This window comes from Myzus persicae, unplaced genomic scaffold, assembly GCF_001856785.1.
Source record: "Myzus persicae strain clone G006 unplaced genomic scaffold, MPER_G0061.0, whole genome shotgun sequence".
In the NCBI taxonomy this organism is placed as follows: domain Eukaryota; kingdom Metazoa; phylum Arthropoda; class Insecta; order Hemiptera; family Aphididae; genus Myzus; species Myzus persicae.
This window is the reverse complement of record NW_019104278.1, coordinates 562,806-580,252: the sequence shown is the minus strand read 5'-3', so window position 1 is coordinate 580,252 and position 17,447 is coordinate 562,806. Positions and strand designations below refer to the sequence as shown.

The window sequence follows — 17,447 nt, the reverse complement described above, 5'->3', positions numbered from 1 at the left end:
GAATCTGTACATCCACAGAAAAGCTTATTGTATTAATTTAATATACATTTCAGGTGTTAAAAGCATTGCCAATATTATATTAGAAATTGGAAAAATATAGTTAGTTAATACATAATAATAAAATAAATCTTAGAATAAACGTTGTTACTTTCATTTGCCGTAGAGAATCTATTCTGTGATCATAATTATTATTCATAAGTATAGTATGTAGGTACAATCATTGATGAACAACTATTGTAATATAATACAACACCATACACAAAGTACGGTGCACAGTTGTACCTACATATTATAATATATGCAATATATAGGTAAGGCCGTATAGGTTAGGGTTTTAATGGAAAACTCATAGTTTTCAATTGGATATCACTCTGCACCCTGGTACTGGTTGTTGGAATGGTAGTGAACTAGTGATTAGTGTCAATAATTTTTTGGATAAAAAATTTCTAACCTATCATCTCATCTAGATAAATATTGTGGAACTTATCTATTGGTTATCTTGGATAACAAATTTCCTTATCTATAACTTATAAGTAGATAGATTTAATTTTAATCTCCCACAGGCCACAGCAATAAAATATTCATTTCTCATGAATAATATTAGTTTTTTTAATTAAAATTTTTATTTCATAAGGCTATTCAATTGATACATGTACCTACCCATTTTCTACTAGAAAATGTTATATTGTTTGTTGCTACTTTTGATACGTCATTTTATGAATTTTAGAAAGTTAACTAAATCTACCAGCGGATTTATATGAAGCATCCGTCCGCGGCTTACATAAATTCCAGAAAAGCACAAACATCTCCAGAATGTGATTTTTCAAACATGATAAATATATTTTTTTAATTTGTCATGTGATAAGATGAGCTTTATTTTGGTAAAATGAAAAATACAACTTTAAACCAAATATACTTGTTGTGTTATTCTTATTTAAAATTCATGCGTTTCTCGCTGTGGAATCTGTATAGTATATACAATATACATTTAGGTATACGTTTTACAACATTAATATTTATGTAGGTATTAATAACCTTTTGTACAGAAAGAATTTTCAGTATTATATATTACAACGATTGTAAAACGAGTATTTTAATTTAAATATTAAAGTTCTTGTAGCTCCTGACCCAATATATTTTAACATACAACAGTAATTTGTAGGTAGTGTATTCAGTTTCTTATACATAGAAGAAATAGCTGAGTGAAAGTTCTATAGTTAAATTAACTTAAGGACATTAGGCATAATTTTTAAATCACATTACTAGGGGGGGGAGGGGGGATAAATAAGTTATTAAAATGTACTAAACAATTTTAATAATAAAAGTTGGTACCTAAACCTTTTAGAAATAATGTGAAAACCAAAGAATTTGTAATCATTAAATTGTTAATAGGTACTTATAACTAAAACCATGTGATTTTCACACACTCAGGAACTTCAGACTTAACATAATTTATTAGTTTAATGTCGGAAAGCGTTCAACCAACAACCTAAATAAATTACATACGTACGCGTGTCTTTAATTATTTAAATAAAATTAAAGTTAAAAATATTATGACACCATTTAAAAATAAAGACAATAGTGAAAAAATATTTGTATAAAGTGAACAATTATTTTGATTACGTAGCATATTTAACAACAATAACTCGATAGACCGAGTTAAGATCACACAATATCGTTTCACTTTTTTTTTTTATAAAATTATAAAAGACGTTACTTGCGTTATCAGCGACTTGTTCCTCAACACGTGTTGAGGGCACTCAATCATTTTTTAAGCTTTTTAATTGTAAATCTAAATACCTTTATTTTGTATCCTGATTAAGATAAAGACGTCTGAGTTGAAATTTATTAGCATGAGATGAAAGAAAAATAATTGTATCTAGATATTTCATATCACAGTTAATATATTTGCCAGAATTGTGAACTATGAAACATTAAACATCTGCTCAGTTTACAAAATTAACAAACCACCAGATTATCCCACAAACTGTGCAAAAAAAAACTGCTGTTAATAAATTGATTAATTACACAACTAGAATGTAAAACATGAATAAAAACCATTCTAAATGTAAATTCTCAATAACATACAATTATTAATAAAATAATAAATTGACCTGATTATTAGTGATTCCTATTCATATGTTCTCTTTACATAAAATTACGTTATCTACCATCAATAAATACATTTTTCTCAGATTCGTTTTTGTTTATTATAATCTATTTTAATGAAACAGTGTTATATGTTATTAAAAATTACATTATACATAGACCTACAACAAATTTTGTAGTAATAAGTCAAATACTGTTTTTAATAAGCTCGACATTAGCGTGGATATTTTTTATAAGAATGATGTGAAAGAATGATATGAAAGAATAGGTATTATGTTGTATACGTTTATACTATTTTAAATTAATGAATTATTATAATGATTTAAGTTCGTCATAATCCATAGTTGAAATACTCATTGAATGATTTGTTTAAATATCATCCGTGCAAATTCCAATTGATAGGGGGCTAAATGAAACTAGTGGAATACTGGAGTCGTACTTCTTCTATCCAAAAGTGCATATAGGTAAGCTGTACTCATAAAAAATACACATAACAATAAAATCAATCTTTTTTTATGTCGATAACTTTGAAACGTTGATAACTATTTTGACTGGATGACTGGATACAATCTTTGTTCTTTTTCACTAATTTTAATTGTTATTGTTTCATAACCTTGTAAGCACATGGATTTTGTTCGTATATCATATAATAAGACAGAATCTTATTAATTCTTGTTTTAAACCAAATTTGTATTCAGTACATTTTAAGCTGTCAATGTAAAATAGTGCTTGCTGGGTATGGTTTTAAAGTTATTATATTATTATATATAGCATAGTTTCGCTGACACACCAAGTTTGAAGATCACGAGTTGAAAGCTATTAGGTTATTTCACAAACATCAGAAAACAGAAAAAACACAGACGCCAAGCCACTAAATTAGGTGGTAAAATTATTAAATATAGCTGATTATAGCATGTCAAAAATAAATTCTAATATGCTATCATGGGGTAAAACTAGTTTTTAAAAAATATTATAATGCTCCTTTTAAAATATAAATATAAGAATATCCGGATTACTTACATATTATTTGGCTATGAAGTAAAATGTTGCATATCTATGACGGGACTATAAACTTTAAATACCTAGGTAATTAGAACATTTAATTGTAATAAGTTATAAAATTAAAAGCTCAAGAAATTTTTTATGGCTAAAATTTCTTTATTAACTGATTATTAAATACAAAATTATTTTTTCTTAATATTGATCTTTGCATAAGTAAATAGTATAGTTGCAGTAGTTTTTAATAATAAATTTTCAATTAATATAATACAGAATCATTTTTTTGTTGAAATATGCTGGTTAATTGTTGTATAATTATTAATAAGTAATAACTAAGGATAATATGAAAAAGCCGAATAGCACGAGATCATATTATAAATTTATGACAAATTATGTTTCAGGAGTCAATCTTTTGTGGATATATTTTCTTAATAATTTATATATATTTTTAATTTAAATGGCGATAGACTAGTTAAATGCAGCAGCATTAATAATTCTAAGGTTAAAAATTGTCCTACTATTCTTAATATTGATATAACAAAATAAAGAGGTGGCATTAAAGCACTGCCACAAGGGATGGACGCAAGCCCATGATATATAATTTATTTATTTATGATGGATACATATTTGATACTATTAGAAACTTTTTTTAAAAATATTTATCTTCTCTTGACACAATTAAAAAAAAAAAAAGTTTGTATTTTAAAAAATAATAATAATAAAAACTGCCAAGTATAAATAAATAAATATAATATAATATTTAGAGTTTAGATTTAAAGGAGAATAAGGATTAAAGAATACGTTGGTTTTTGTGGGTATTTGAAGCAATAAAAGTCGTTTAAAGTTTCATGTATACTCTTTAAATCGACAATTGGAAACAGATGGTACATAAAAGTATTGCAAAATATAGGTACCTAGTCTTAGAGAATATTTATTCGTAAGACTGCGATATTTCCTATATCAAGAATTTAATATAGAAAAAGAGAGGGACAAAAGTTTATTAGATTAATATGCATAATCGTTATTTTTTGTTTTGGAATCAAAAAATGCATGTTAAATAAAATACTTTAATTTTTATATTGTTTTTTCAGTTGTTACGCTTTACTAAGAAAATACTGAGAATTTGTAAAATTGATTCATTTAAGTAAAATACATATTTTGCAAAGCATTCTATAAATATAGTCTTTTATTCACTATTATAATTATATAAGTGCTATATTATAAGATACTTAAGTAAAACTTAAAAATATGTTCTTATTGATGACAACTGTTAGACAAAAAAAGTTTTAACTACCTACTTATACCTACTTTATGTTTTAGATTTAGAGTGAAGCTGTGGTATATACGTTGAATGTATAATTATGTGTTCTTATTTTTTATCGTAATTATTTTTTGAATAAAATAATTTAAAAATAGTGATAACAAGTTTCACGTGATTCCACATTTCAATTGGTAAAATTTTAAAATCTTTTTTTAGTTCACAATTTATAAAATTCACATCATTATAATTTAAATGATCAAAAATGTTGGAATTTTATGTCGACCATTATAATTAAAGAATCTCTGAAATCATAAATTAACATGATATTATAACATGAAATTTATTTACAATTTAAAAATTATAAGACTTATTTTTTTTTTTTTTTATTGTTCTATTTGTAGCTTTATGCTTTAATACAACAAAATGTATATATATTTATTAAAATGTTTTTTAATTCATGCAGTTGGTACCAAACTTCACTCAGAATTGCTTTTTCTTTGACTGAGATTTATTATTGAATTTAAAGTGTTTTATTACCATGGCATCTGTATCATTTTTGATATGGAGTTTTTTACAAAAAATTTTAGTTATTGGATAGTTTCAAATAATTAGGTTTGTCTAATGATATTATTTATTTAGTTTTCATAATACATGGTTGAAGTATAACAAAGTATAACAAAGTATAAATAATTTAAAGCTTATATTTTTATAAATTATCTTTGGCTAAATATTATTATTTATGGTAGGTATAACAGATGTTAAAACCATAGGTATGGGTACTTAATTCAAGAAAAACAAACTGATAGTCATAGTGATGATGTTAATCATTAATAACAGTTGTTATTCTACTATATAACCCACACATACCTACAGCTATAACCTTTAGAATCCTAAATAAACATTGCTATAAAATAGCTGGAACATGGCTCAACAAACACATACAATAAAATAAAAAGTAGAATAAAAATAGATTTTACTTGCATTTTATACAATAATTGTCAGACTGGATAGTAAAAAATAAGCCGTTAATGACCTTACATATTTTTTCTATACCAAAAAATGTACTAATATGAATTAGATAAATTGCATTTTTGATTTATTTTAAAACATTACTTCTTTATTACGTTGTTTACAAAATTAAATGTACATGGATAATTTATTATAAAGTATTTTTATTTATTTTGGATAGTATACAATAAAGTATAAACAATATACAGTGTTTCGTAAAAAGACATTTTCGTTTTGAAAATATCTTTAGGGAAATCATATAATTTGCACAGTAGAATGAGCATCTTAAATCATGAAATGAATCGTCATTGGTAATTTGAACTTTCGTGATCAAAATTTATGTTGAAGGGATGAAAGTGTCAGATAACAAAAATGTGTGCCGAATCATTAATGAAATTGTTTATTTTTAATGCTGGAACCCATATTGAGAAATGAGAACTTTTCGTAAATTATACGAGGCATAGATTAATGTCATTATATAATTTATCGATATATCATTAATGCCATATTCGTTTATGCGTTTTTGAGTTATAATTAATTAAGTTATATATATATATATGTTTCTATAGTACAGCATTCATGAATACTAAGTCCTGAAAGATATTACTACCTACCATAATCCTTTATAAATCTACCATAATAATACGATTATTTTAGGATACAGTAATTCCTAGTTAATTTAAATCAAATAATTAATTCTTAACATGTCTGTACATATTATTATGACTAATAATATGGATTCTAGAGTATTAAAATATAAAACAATTATTTATTTTTTTTAAACAATTTTCAGTTATTTAGTACATTAATTAAACAACTAAACATAGTACGGTAATTACGTACGGCAATGAAAATATAATACCTAGACATTTTCCTACTTGAGAGCTATTTGCAGGATGTTTTAAAATTCATAAAAAGTAAGGTAAAACGTTAATTTGAATACTTTTGATTTTTATATTTGCTAAATATTATACTTCTTATGCATTTTTATTCTGATATAATTTTATATTTATACTTCGAAATATTTTAAATAATTAAGCATTGATATCTTAAAACATTATTTACCTAAAGTTATATTTTCTTTGTTTTAAATCAACGTAGGTAATTTAAAGTTTCAAAATAAACTTGGTGGATGAAAACCTTTGTTGTTCCGTATTGTATTCTATCAAAGACAACTATGAGCACAGTATATAGTTGTGGCTTTATACTTATTGACAATCTATACGACCTGTAGAACTTGGAACAATGTGTGATAGAGGGAAATGTAATAATCTTTTAATTTAATTATTTTTCTTTAATCTTTATAAGCTGTGAGAGTAATTTTCGTTTGGTAATTATTCTTGTTAACTTTTCATTATTTTGACACCAAAATACTAGTACTTTAATTTGCATTTATACAACATAGAAGTCTAAAGTAAAGATGAATATATTTTTAGATAAGATAAACTTAAAAATTATACGTTTTCATCATTGAATGTCTGAATGTCAATCACTAAATGAAATAATTTTCTATAGATTTTATTATATTAATAAAAATAACAATTTGGTTATGATCGAAAAATGTTTAGATGCCATGATTTTTAATATTAGAAGTTGTGAATTTTCGCATAAATTATAATTACGGATGTCATCATTAAAAATATTTTTTCAAGAATAGTTTTAGTAAAATATAGCACAATTATTCTCATAAATTTAGTGTTTTTATATTTAAGGTTTAAGATTTAAAAACAATCAAGGAAACATGTAATGAGAAGTCATAAATAAGATTTAATATTAAATTATTTTAACACTCAAATGAAAAAAACTATTTATTTCCTACGGGGGTTTTTAAACAATTTATTTCTATTAGTCTTATGTATTTAAAAAAAAGCGATTAAAATGTATTGACCAATAGATTCATCTAAAAAAAAAAATCTTTTTTATGGTATTTATGTAAGACAAACAAACTCATCTGTGTATAGGAAAAATTTAAAAAGAATAATGAGTGGAGACGAAGAGTAAAGGAAAAAATAAACACTATTCAATTTACTTACAGTCGTTTTTTCCAAACATCGAAGCAAATGATGATGCTGCAGTTCAAATATGTCTTCTTCTCTGTAATTTTCATCAAGCTCTAGCCCAGATTCTTGAGCCGCCATCCTGGCTTCAGCCGCTTTTTTTTTGCTTACAAATGCGGCACCCGAAGAGGCCTTTGCTATCCTTATCCTAGCTAGCCGTGCTTTCTGTGAAACACCAAATTAATGTGATTAGTATAACGAAACAAATACAGATAAATAATATTTTTTAAGAGCCTAGAACACACGTTTTTTTACATTAATATACCACATTAGGTACTACCCTTGACTGGTTTATTTTATTATTTAGTATAGATAAAATGAAAAAATGAATTAATTTCATAAATTATAAGAGCACTAAGTACCTACTTATGACATTAACAGTAATTTGTTATAAGTTAGCTTTTATTAGCTAATAAAGCCAGGTATATATTATTATTGTATACTGTAGAGTAAAGACGTTAAATTAAAAGTTTATAACTCACATGTTAATCTTAATAACATATTCAGTGCCTACTTATTGGTTATTGTATGTACCTGAGTATAGTATTGATACTTGAATGTGACTGATACAATTTCGTTTAGTTATTTATTAATGATTAATAATTAAAAATTATTCGATAAATATCGATTAGTTATTAGTTTAGCTATACATTATACAGATGTGTGCCTGTGTTTATACTGTCTTCAGACGTTATATTTTCTAGATAAAATTAAATCATAAGTAAATAACTGGTCGAATTGAAAACTAAAAAAAACCAAAACATTTCTATACAAAGAATAATTTTAAATTCTGAACGGGGGCGAAAAATAGCTATTGGTTTTAGGTTTTATGTTATTTTTTTATTTAGCAGTTTTCGGGTAAGTAAAAATATGTTCAAAAATCGAATGCGTCATACCATCATATCATTCGATTGGAAGTATATATTTACACTGTATAGACATTTCCATCATAACATTTTTTTTAAATCGCGCCAACTACCACAGTATTTTATTATTACGAATCCATCATATTTTGCGTAACAACAACTCTGCTTTATATTCGATTTTAATAATGATCTACATGCAATTATTTTTCGAGATTCAAATAAAAAATAATTTGTAAGTACATTTTGTTTTCCTCCAAAATGTAATAATATGTACCCGATATAATGAACACATGCAGTCCCTCCTTTTCTCACTCACTTATTATTTTAATAATCATTGTCAAATGCATAATATGACAACATACATTTATTATATACACATGTATGATAACAAAATGTAGTAAATACTTGTACTAAGTATCTTAGTACTTAAAATATATTTTTTTTTTGAGGGTCATTATAACTAGGTAGGAAGATAAAAATCAATATGTGCTCATATTTATAAATTGTTTAATTTAAATTTGATTCTATATTTGTCTATACTTCTACAGAATATTTCGATCTTTTTAAGATGTATTAGAATCAAAGACGTTAATAGAGTTTTGACCCCATGCAAAAACTTATTGGATGCTGCTCCTATATTCTCACCACCTATTTACAAAATGAACTGCCGACACATATTTGGGTAAACAATTGTTTGAAAAATATTTTACAAGAACTTACAAACACTCATCATTTCATACATATACTACTGAAATGTTCACGTTTCTTTCTCATAAAATAATGTTCTAGTTTCTAATTTCTGTTTGGAAGTTCTCGATATAAAAAGTGGATTTTTTTAAATTGTTGTCTATGACCAATTTTCTAGAAGCTAAGTTGGTAAGTACATTATTTAGTTTAATTAATTTGTCACTCGTTTTTATATGCCATTGTTCGTATAATAATAAAACAACTATAAGTTTATATCAACTTAAGTACAACACAATGAATACAACAAACTATAGCTATTAAGTATAAACTATGAGCCATAACAAAACTGAAAATATAAATAAAAAATAACATTAAAAAAATTTAATTAGTTAGGTACTCAATTATTATGTTCTATCGGCAACGTTGTCGTAAGGGATTTTATTTTCTGGCAATTATTTTTAGGGTTCCAAACAAAAAAACAAAATAATAGTTAGAAATAATTTATTAGAATGTACTTTATTAAATATTAATTAATCAAAAAACATTGTTAAACTAAAATATATAGTAAGGTTAAGATACGGTTACAATTGACAGTAAAATAATAGGGAATGGACCAGTTGCACCTAAAACGATGTATTTTGTATTTTAGGATCAGAGTACCAATTGCTCTTGCCTTTTAGTAACATCTATACGGTTGTGGATGTGTTTTTGTTTGATTATCAAACATAAACTGTGCATATTAAGTAATTGAGAATAAAAAACGTATATGTTTATTGTAAATTGCAGATTACTGAGTTAATAGTTAGAAAAATATCTTATCATTTGTGTGTACAAAAAAAGAGGGAAAGTGAGTAGTCTAGTTGTTCTACAGTTGGTGTCGAGTATTCGAGTGTAACTAGTCATTCTAGAGTACCTAAGTCACTATAGGTTAGATTAGTGTTAATGTATATTGTGCTAAATTTGAGTTCTATGTTAAAATCATTGCAAATGAAAAACGATTAAGACTTTAGAGTAAAGTCTCTTCATTGCCTATACGACTATATTACTAATTATAGGTGTTTTATGATATTATTGCTATTAAAATAATTTATTTTACTATTAGTATAATAGTAAGTTGAATTTATATTTGCCAAAAACATTGAATTTAAAAATTTTATTGTGTGTATAAAATATAGTAGTATACATAAAAGTTTTAAGTACCTACAAATAATATTTTTTAATTATATCGTAAGTAACTAAATCATTATCTTTGTTATCATTATTCTTCGTTTAAAATAATATCTAATTTCGTCTAAATTTGAACACAAAACCACCCCCTCCCTAAATAGGTACATATCGAGAAGTAAATTAGTGAAAAAGTATTATGATTAAGGTGGCAAAAATTATATAAAATATAATTTTAAAATTTCGTAGAATTGTGGAAAATTGGAAAAACTGGCACCGACACCTTTACCTAAAAGTTGATTTGCAGTCAATATTCAATATCCTGACTTTTAAAAAACATCATTATCATTAACCTACTCACGTAGAAATGTATGGATTCGAATGATAGATACAAATATGAAATAAGTTATCATTATCGTTAATTGTTTATCTATCACCCTAAAATATAACTTTGTGGTATTTCACAAGTAATTTAAAATCTTGAATTTGTGGTAAACAATTTAAGATTACTAGTATGGTGTCCATTTAAGCATTAAATTCTAAATCAATGTCATACGATTTGCTGCTATTGACATATTATTAATCTCATAGCGATGACCTAATCGCATATTCACGTGATTGCCGTAGTGACCGGTGGTTGGCAGTAGATCTGCAGGGACTGTTAAGTAGGTCGTTAAAAACAATTTGTCAAACAAACAAAAACCTATATAGAATACTGTTTATGACATATATTATTTAATACCTATTTAATTTACTAACAAAAAAATGTAAAATAATCAAGTAGAAATGAATTATGATCATATAATATATTGTACATATTTTATTTAATTATATATACTAATATACATTTAAATATAGATAATTTGATTTTCGAGCAACACGACAGTAGAAGTGTAATTGATATTAACCATATCACAATTGAAATAAAATTATTATTTATTATTTTTGACCATATGAATAATATTGTAATACCTAATATTCATAAAGTGCGATACCAAAAATAAAATGATTAAAACTTGACTTTTACATATAATTGCGATATGATAGTTGTTCATATGCCATGGTTGATGAATAATTACGACGGACGTTGGATGTATACTGTGGACAGTGATGTTGCCGCCCTTAAATCGCTACTAAAATTACTGCATTGTTGCTTAGTTTGATGGTAACTCCTTCAACCCCTCTAAGTACGTCCCTGATTAGAATTCAGTAAGTATTGAAAGAACATATACCACTATAATACTCATGAACCACTACAATATTGTGCACTAATTATTACACAATTATATACAATTACATTAGTTAACTCCATAGTTATATTTTTATGTTTAAGAATACCATTTCAATTTTAAAGAATTTAAAAGTATATGTAATTTATAAGCCTTTATAACTTTAAAATTTAAACCAAAATTTTAGGTAAAATCCACTTAAAAGTTTTATTTCATTCAGATGTACCTAATATTCCATAAACTTTTCAAAAGGTTTCTTAATAGAATTTTGTAATTCATCATGAATTATTTATTATTCATAAAATCATAACTTATAACAGTCAATGAATAATAATGATTATATTCCATATTTATTTAGAATTTAATTTATAAAAGAAAAATAGAACTTACTCTTTGAGCTTTTCTTTTATCTGCTCTCTGATTTTGATGGTAAATGCGACTGAAATTAGACACAATTACTGGTACAGGTAATGCAATGACAAGCACTCCGCTTAGTGAACACACTCCACCGACAATTTTTCCAGCAATTGTTTCTGGTACCATGTCGCCATACCTGTACAAATAAATGTATGATTTTTAGTTTTTAAAATTTAAAGATTGTTCAATATTATATAAATACATTATTAATAATTATTTTTAACACTCCTTTACAAATGATTGAATATTTAAACTACAGTAGGTATGTACCTACATGCAAGTGAAGTATAAAATATAATAACTGTGTAAATATATATGATTTTCTTTGGGAAAAATAAACTCAATAGACTTTATCGTATGGGTAATATGTCATAGTCATAATTAAAATTACTTAATAATTAAGTACCTATATTGAAATAATGGACTTTGTGCTAATAATTATAAATTATGAAGTAGTCACACTTAAAATTAATTATAATTTCAACACCCTAATTATATTATAAGCATGGCAATAATATAATTATGCACCTACCTAATAGTATTATACGATAAAATATTCTGAACAAGTATATGTAAAAATAAGTTCTTAGAAAAGTTTAATATACCTGTTGTTCAAAGTTTAAAACATTTTATAATTATGTATTTTTAAGTTTAAAATTAAGTACCTTAAACATTTTTAAAATCGTTTTCAATTAAAAAAAAACTAATTTTACAGTCGAAATAATTTTAATCATGTACTTAAGAGTAATGTTAATAAAAAAAAAAAATGAAAAGTTTTTATAAAATAATCTGTTTTTTATTTTCCAATCTATTTGTATTTAATTTTTAATTTTTAATCTACAATTTTATGTTAGTATTCCATACATACGTTAGATACAGTATTTTATGAGGTTGAATTAAATAAGTATTTTATTGTTTTACATTTTTTTCAATATTATAGATTATATAAGTAAATTTCTTTTTAATGATTTTAAAGTCTAAAACTCCAAAGTACCCTATATAATATATTTTATTTTACATTTAACTATTTATTTAAAGACAATCAAATGTATTTAACAAATAAAATAAAAAAGAAATTTGATGGAATTAGTTACATTATTCTTCGGTATTTGGAGTCTTTAAAAGAATCTTTGAAGGTGAATCGTTTTTACGAATGTGTTTCAAAGTTTTACTAGATTATTGATTTGATAATAGTTTATACTTTTTGAATAAAGTTTATAAAATTTGATCTTCTCAAAACTTTATACGGCGTGTACTATAAATTATCTATAGTAGCTTGTACTCATTATATTTGTATTCATTAAAATGATTCTTTTATATTGCAACGTTATTTCGTATTATGTATTATATCAAGTTAAAAAATATGTTAATATACTGACGAGTTGAATTTTCATAAAATCTAGAAAGGAAATTATAAGATTAAGTATTCAATTATCAATAAGCTTGTATTATATCATAATATAAATTACCTAAACATTTTTTTCGATATAGATGTACGTTATTAATCTTTTATTCATCTCCATTATAACACTTACAATATTATACGTAAATGCACATTGTGTAATATTCCTTCATAAAGCCATGACGTGTAGTTTAATTTATAATTGTATTCTCATAATTATTTCACAAAATAGGTTATACTCTTTATGGTACATCACCATTTGATTTGTAAATATACATATATTTCGTATGATAAGTCAGAGTAGATGTGAATAATTTCCAATTACATAGTAATTTTTAGATTATTGTATCACTTATATTACCATCACAAATGTTCAATCAAATATCAACAGGTCATTGGTAAAGTTAATTGGAGTATCAATTATTTCTCAGCTAAGTATAGATTAGCAATATTCATACACGTATGTGATGTGTGGGTTGTGGTCTACATTTCAAATAGATACCCACTCACGTTTACTCTTTAGCAAACTGTTTACCTTGTTCGGTTAAAATCTGTCACTGATACATTAATAATTCAGAACCAGATACCAACTAAAGGCTAGACAGACAAGTTATATGATTGCGATTGGGTAACAGATACTAACAGTTAAAGCCATGTAAACATTAATTAAACAACATTTTGAACATCAACAACTTCATATGTAAATCAAATGTGAAGTGTTTATTTTATATTAATACGTTGAAGTTAATCATTTTCCTTGTATTAAGATAAACGGATATATAATAATATGGTGTTCAAAATATAAAGTATATAATTTATTCAGTAGTATAAATAGGTATAGTATTCGATGTTTATAGAATTAAAAACAGTTTTACTTTAAATAATTTAATTATAAAATAAAAGGACTATACAACATTAGGCTTTACGTTGATACTGTTGAATGATTGTCATATTCCACTAACTTTGGCACCTACAATAGTTTGTTTTAAAACAATGTTAAAAGCTATGATTAGGTACTCAATTATTGCATAAAAAAAAATAATAGGCACCAAGTGAAATATGTTAATTAATATTATTTAATATCCTTTCAGTTTTTAGAGTGATAATATAAATATATGACTGTAATTGTCGATATTTTTATAAGGCATATCAGTAGTTTGAATATGACACCAATACTTTTTATTTTATATTGGAATTGGAAATGTTCGTCTAAGCCCTATAAAGTATTAAAGTGTATATATATTTTTTTAAACACATAACTTTGAAATCTTTTGTTAATTGTCTGTGTATTTTTTATTAACCCTTGAAAATTATAATTATTATCATTGATATACTGTTAATATTTTAGAGTGCCATTAATGTTTAATTTCTAGCAGATAAAACAGCCACGAGAGCTATTTTATGAATCTTTTTGATCACTTATTCTACTCAGAAAACTGTTTTATACAGTCTCAAAATAAATACATTATTGTTACCTAAATACAATGACTTCATCGTTCCATTATCTAAATATAACTATGTAACTATAATATGATGTAGAGATTGCTTGTTAGTTGTTTCACTGACAATTATATTTTATAAAACGTTTACATTTCAGTAAATATAGAAATATAGTTACAGGCAGGGCTCAAATAAGCTAGCGGCCAAAAATAAACGACCAATTGTATAAAAAAAATCTATTTGTTTTAAAAAACTATTTTTATAATAAAAGTTCTATGTAAAAAAAATTACAATTAAAACATTTCGATGTTTCTCCTGGGTTGTGACGAAGAAAATTCTTTAATTATATATTATCATAATTGATGGTGGAGATTACTGATTAGAATACTTCCGATGTTTACTACGGCTAACTGATACAAAATATAATATTTAAAGTAGGGAATAAGCGAATGAAGTTGTAAGTGGATTACAGTAATGACAATTAAAAATAATATTAGAGCCTCCTCAAACCACCCACCCAGGACAGCCTCCTGTTGCCACCCTTAAATACAGCTACGGTTACAAGCTACATAATTATTCTGCCTGTAGTCTACCTATAATAATTAAATAATAATAAATCTACCTTGCCGGGAATGTTAGTATAGGTATATTATGTATATTGATATTTATATATAAGTACTGTTTAAAAAAAAATTAATCAATAAGAAAAAACTTGTTAATATTAAATTTAAATATGTTTCGATAAAAAAAAGCATGATTAAGAAAACATAACAAAGTGTGATATTGTATTCATAAATGAAAATAACACACGAATTTTCTCGGTAAGCTCCAATATTTATTTTTTAGAAATTAATTAAAAGAAAAAATTGGTTTTGCAATAAAATTTTTTCTCTGTGAAAAAAATATTTCAGTTTAAAATTGGTAACTAATTAAAATTATTATTGGAACCTGTGTTAACTTTTGAATATAATTAAAAATGTAAATACAAAATAAACATTATTAAATAATATTATCAAATAAACTAGCCGTTATAAATATATAAAACTGTTGGTGCTTTTTTATATAAATATTTTAATTTTTAAAAATTAATTTAGTACATCTTAGTAATTACCTGAACAATAATTAAAAATTAGTATATTGTTTTAATACGATTAAAATCCTTTTTTATATTGAACTTATAGGTTAACTGTAATGATAAAAATATACCCACACGTGTCAATAAATTGGTTACTTGACTACGTGCGAAGAAAATATTGACGTAGGTAAGTTTTTCCTTGATTTTAGATTTTGTACATAAAGAGATACGACTTACAGTGATTTTTTTACTAGTTTTATTAGAAAACACTTTTTGAGCCAGTAAGAAATATGAAAAAAATGTTTTGATGGATAAGTTATAAGTACGAAAATAACTGTACTGAGAAAAACGATAACCAGCGGAATTACAGTAATTTTGTTTTAAGGGAAATGGATGCGGTGGTTATTTGTCTTTGTCGAACATACAAGCAACATAGGAATTTCGACTGTCCTATTTCCAACGTTAGAATTCGACAAAAACATTTTAAATTGTCGTTAAGTATACTTGAGATCAATTTCTACTCTTTGTAATCTTTGATTAAAATTTTTGAAGAAATTAAAATCAAAAATCCTATCACCTTGCAAAATGTCAAAATTTATTCAGAATATACTACCTACTAAATTGTAATTGGAGAACTTGAACTACTTTTTAGGTATAAATAATATTTAGTTAAAATTTGTTAAGCAATAATTTTCTGAGCAATCTAATATTAATGTAGTACTTACCTATGGGCTATGACCTATCTACCCAAACACGTTTTAATGACACTTGTTCACCGAGACCAAGCTAGTATACAGTTAATTGTAACGGTCAATAAAAAATGTATCTAGTTTAATAGTAAATTAGTAAAGTATGAACAAACTAATTAAGGTATATTAGAAGTTAGTGAGTAACTGACATACCTACCAAACTACAAATAATCTAATGACTAATTAGTTAGCATACCATTCTGTCAATTTATCTGAAATAAATACAATACAGTAAAACAAAAATCAACAATTTAATTGATTACCATAATTATGCTAAAATTTAAGCTTTTTATGAGTAGGTACAAGGAAAATAATTAAGTTATCATCACTTGTATTTTAAGCTGTGTAGTTACCTAGTACAATTAAATGAAAAATAATGTAAAAAAATTTCTATATTAAAGAATTATTGCATTCATATTTTGAATGGGAAACAATTTTTCAAACTGTCAAAAAGTTCAATAAATACAGATACTAAAACTACATTTTGTCAAATCGTATATATAAATACAATTTAATCGGATGTGCGTAAAATAGTCTTATACATGGATTATAATAACACCAAATATAATATTGTATATACAAATAAATTAAATGTACACGTAGGTATCATAAATATGGAAGGTCACAATTTGGGCGTGTTTCATTACGGGGATATACCGATTATCTATATTAGACACGAATAAAATAAAGGGTGTCGACCATTATGTGTTGACCAACTATGTCTTCACTCTTCAGTGGTAAATTTTTTTTATAACGTGTGTAAAATTGTGATCCGTTTAGTTTACTACTAAATAGATAAATAATTATGATGAAAAAACTTATTTATTATTTAATTTTAATTAAAAGCTTATGAAACGCGCCTGTTGGAAACGACAGTTCGCTTACTACAAAAAAAATATGTAGAATGGAGAGCGAAGTTTGTTATTCACTTCTCCCTTTCCATCCCACATACTTGATTGACGTTTCAATGAATACAACAACAAA

The 17,447-nt window shown here is 25.0% G+C and overlaps 1 protein-coding gene across 5 annotated transcripts in view; it reads right to left on the bottom strand.

Moving 5' to 3' along the window:
• LOC111040796 (potassium voltage-gated channel protein Shal) overlaps positions 1 to 17,447 on the bottom strand; it is a 67,089-nt gene that overhangs the window by 9,457 nt on the left and 40,185 nt on the right. For 4 of the 5 annotated variants that reach the window (XM_022324813.1, XM_022324814.1, XM_022324811.1 and 1 more), the window contains exons 2-3: positions 11,771 to 11,933; positions 7,411 to 7,599 (exon numbers count right to left, since the gene is read on the bottom strand). In XM_022324813.1, the coding sequence (XP_022180505.1) occupies positions 7,411 to 7,599; positions 11,771 to 11,933 (352 nt within the window). Of the gene's footprint in view, positions 1 to 3,129; positions 3,192 to 7,410; positions 7,600 to 11,770; positions 11,934 to 17,447 lie in introns of all 5 variants that reach the window. The other variant, XM_022324815.1, reaches the window with a different exon arrangement.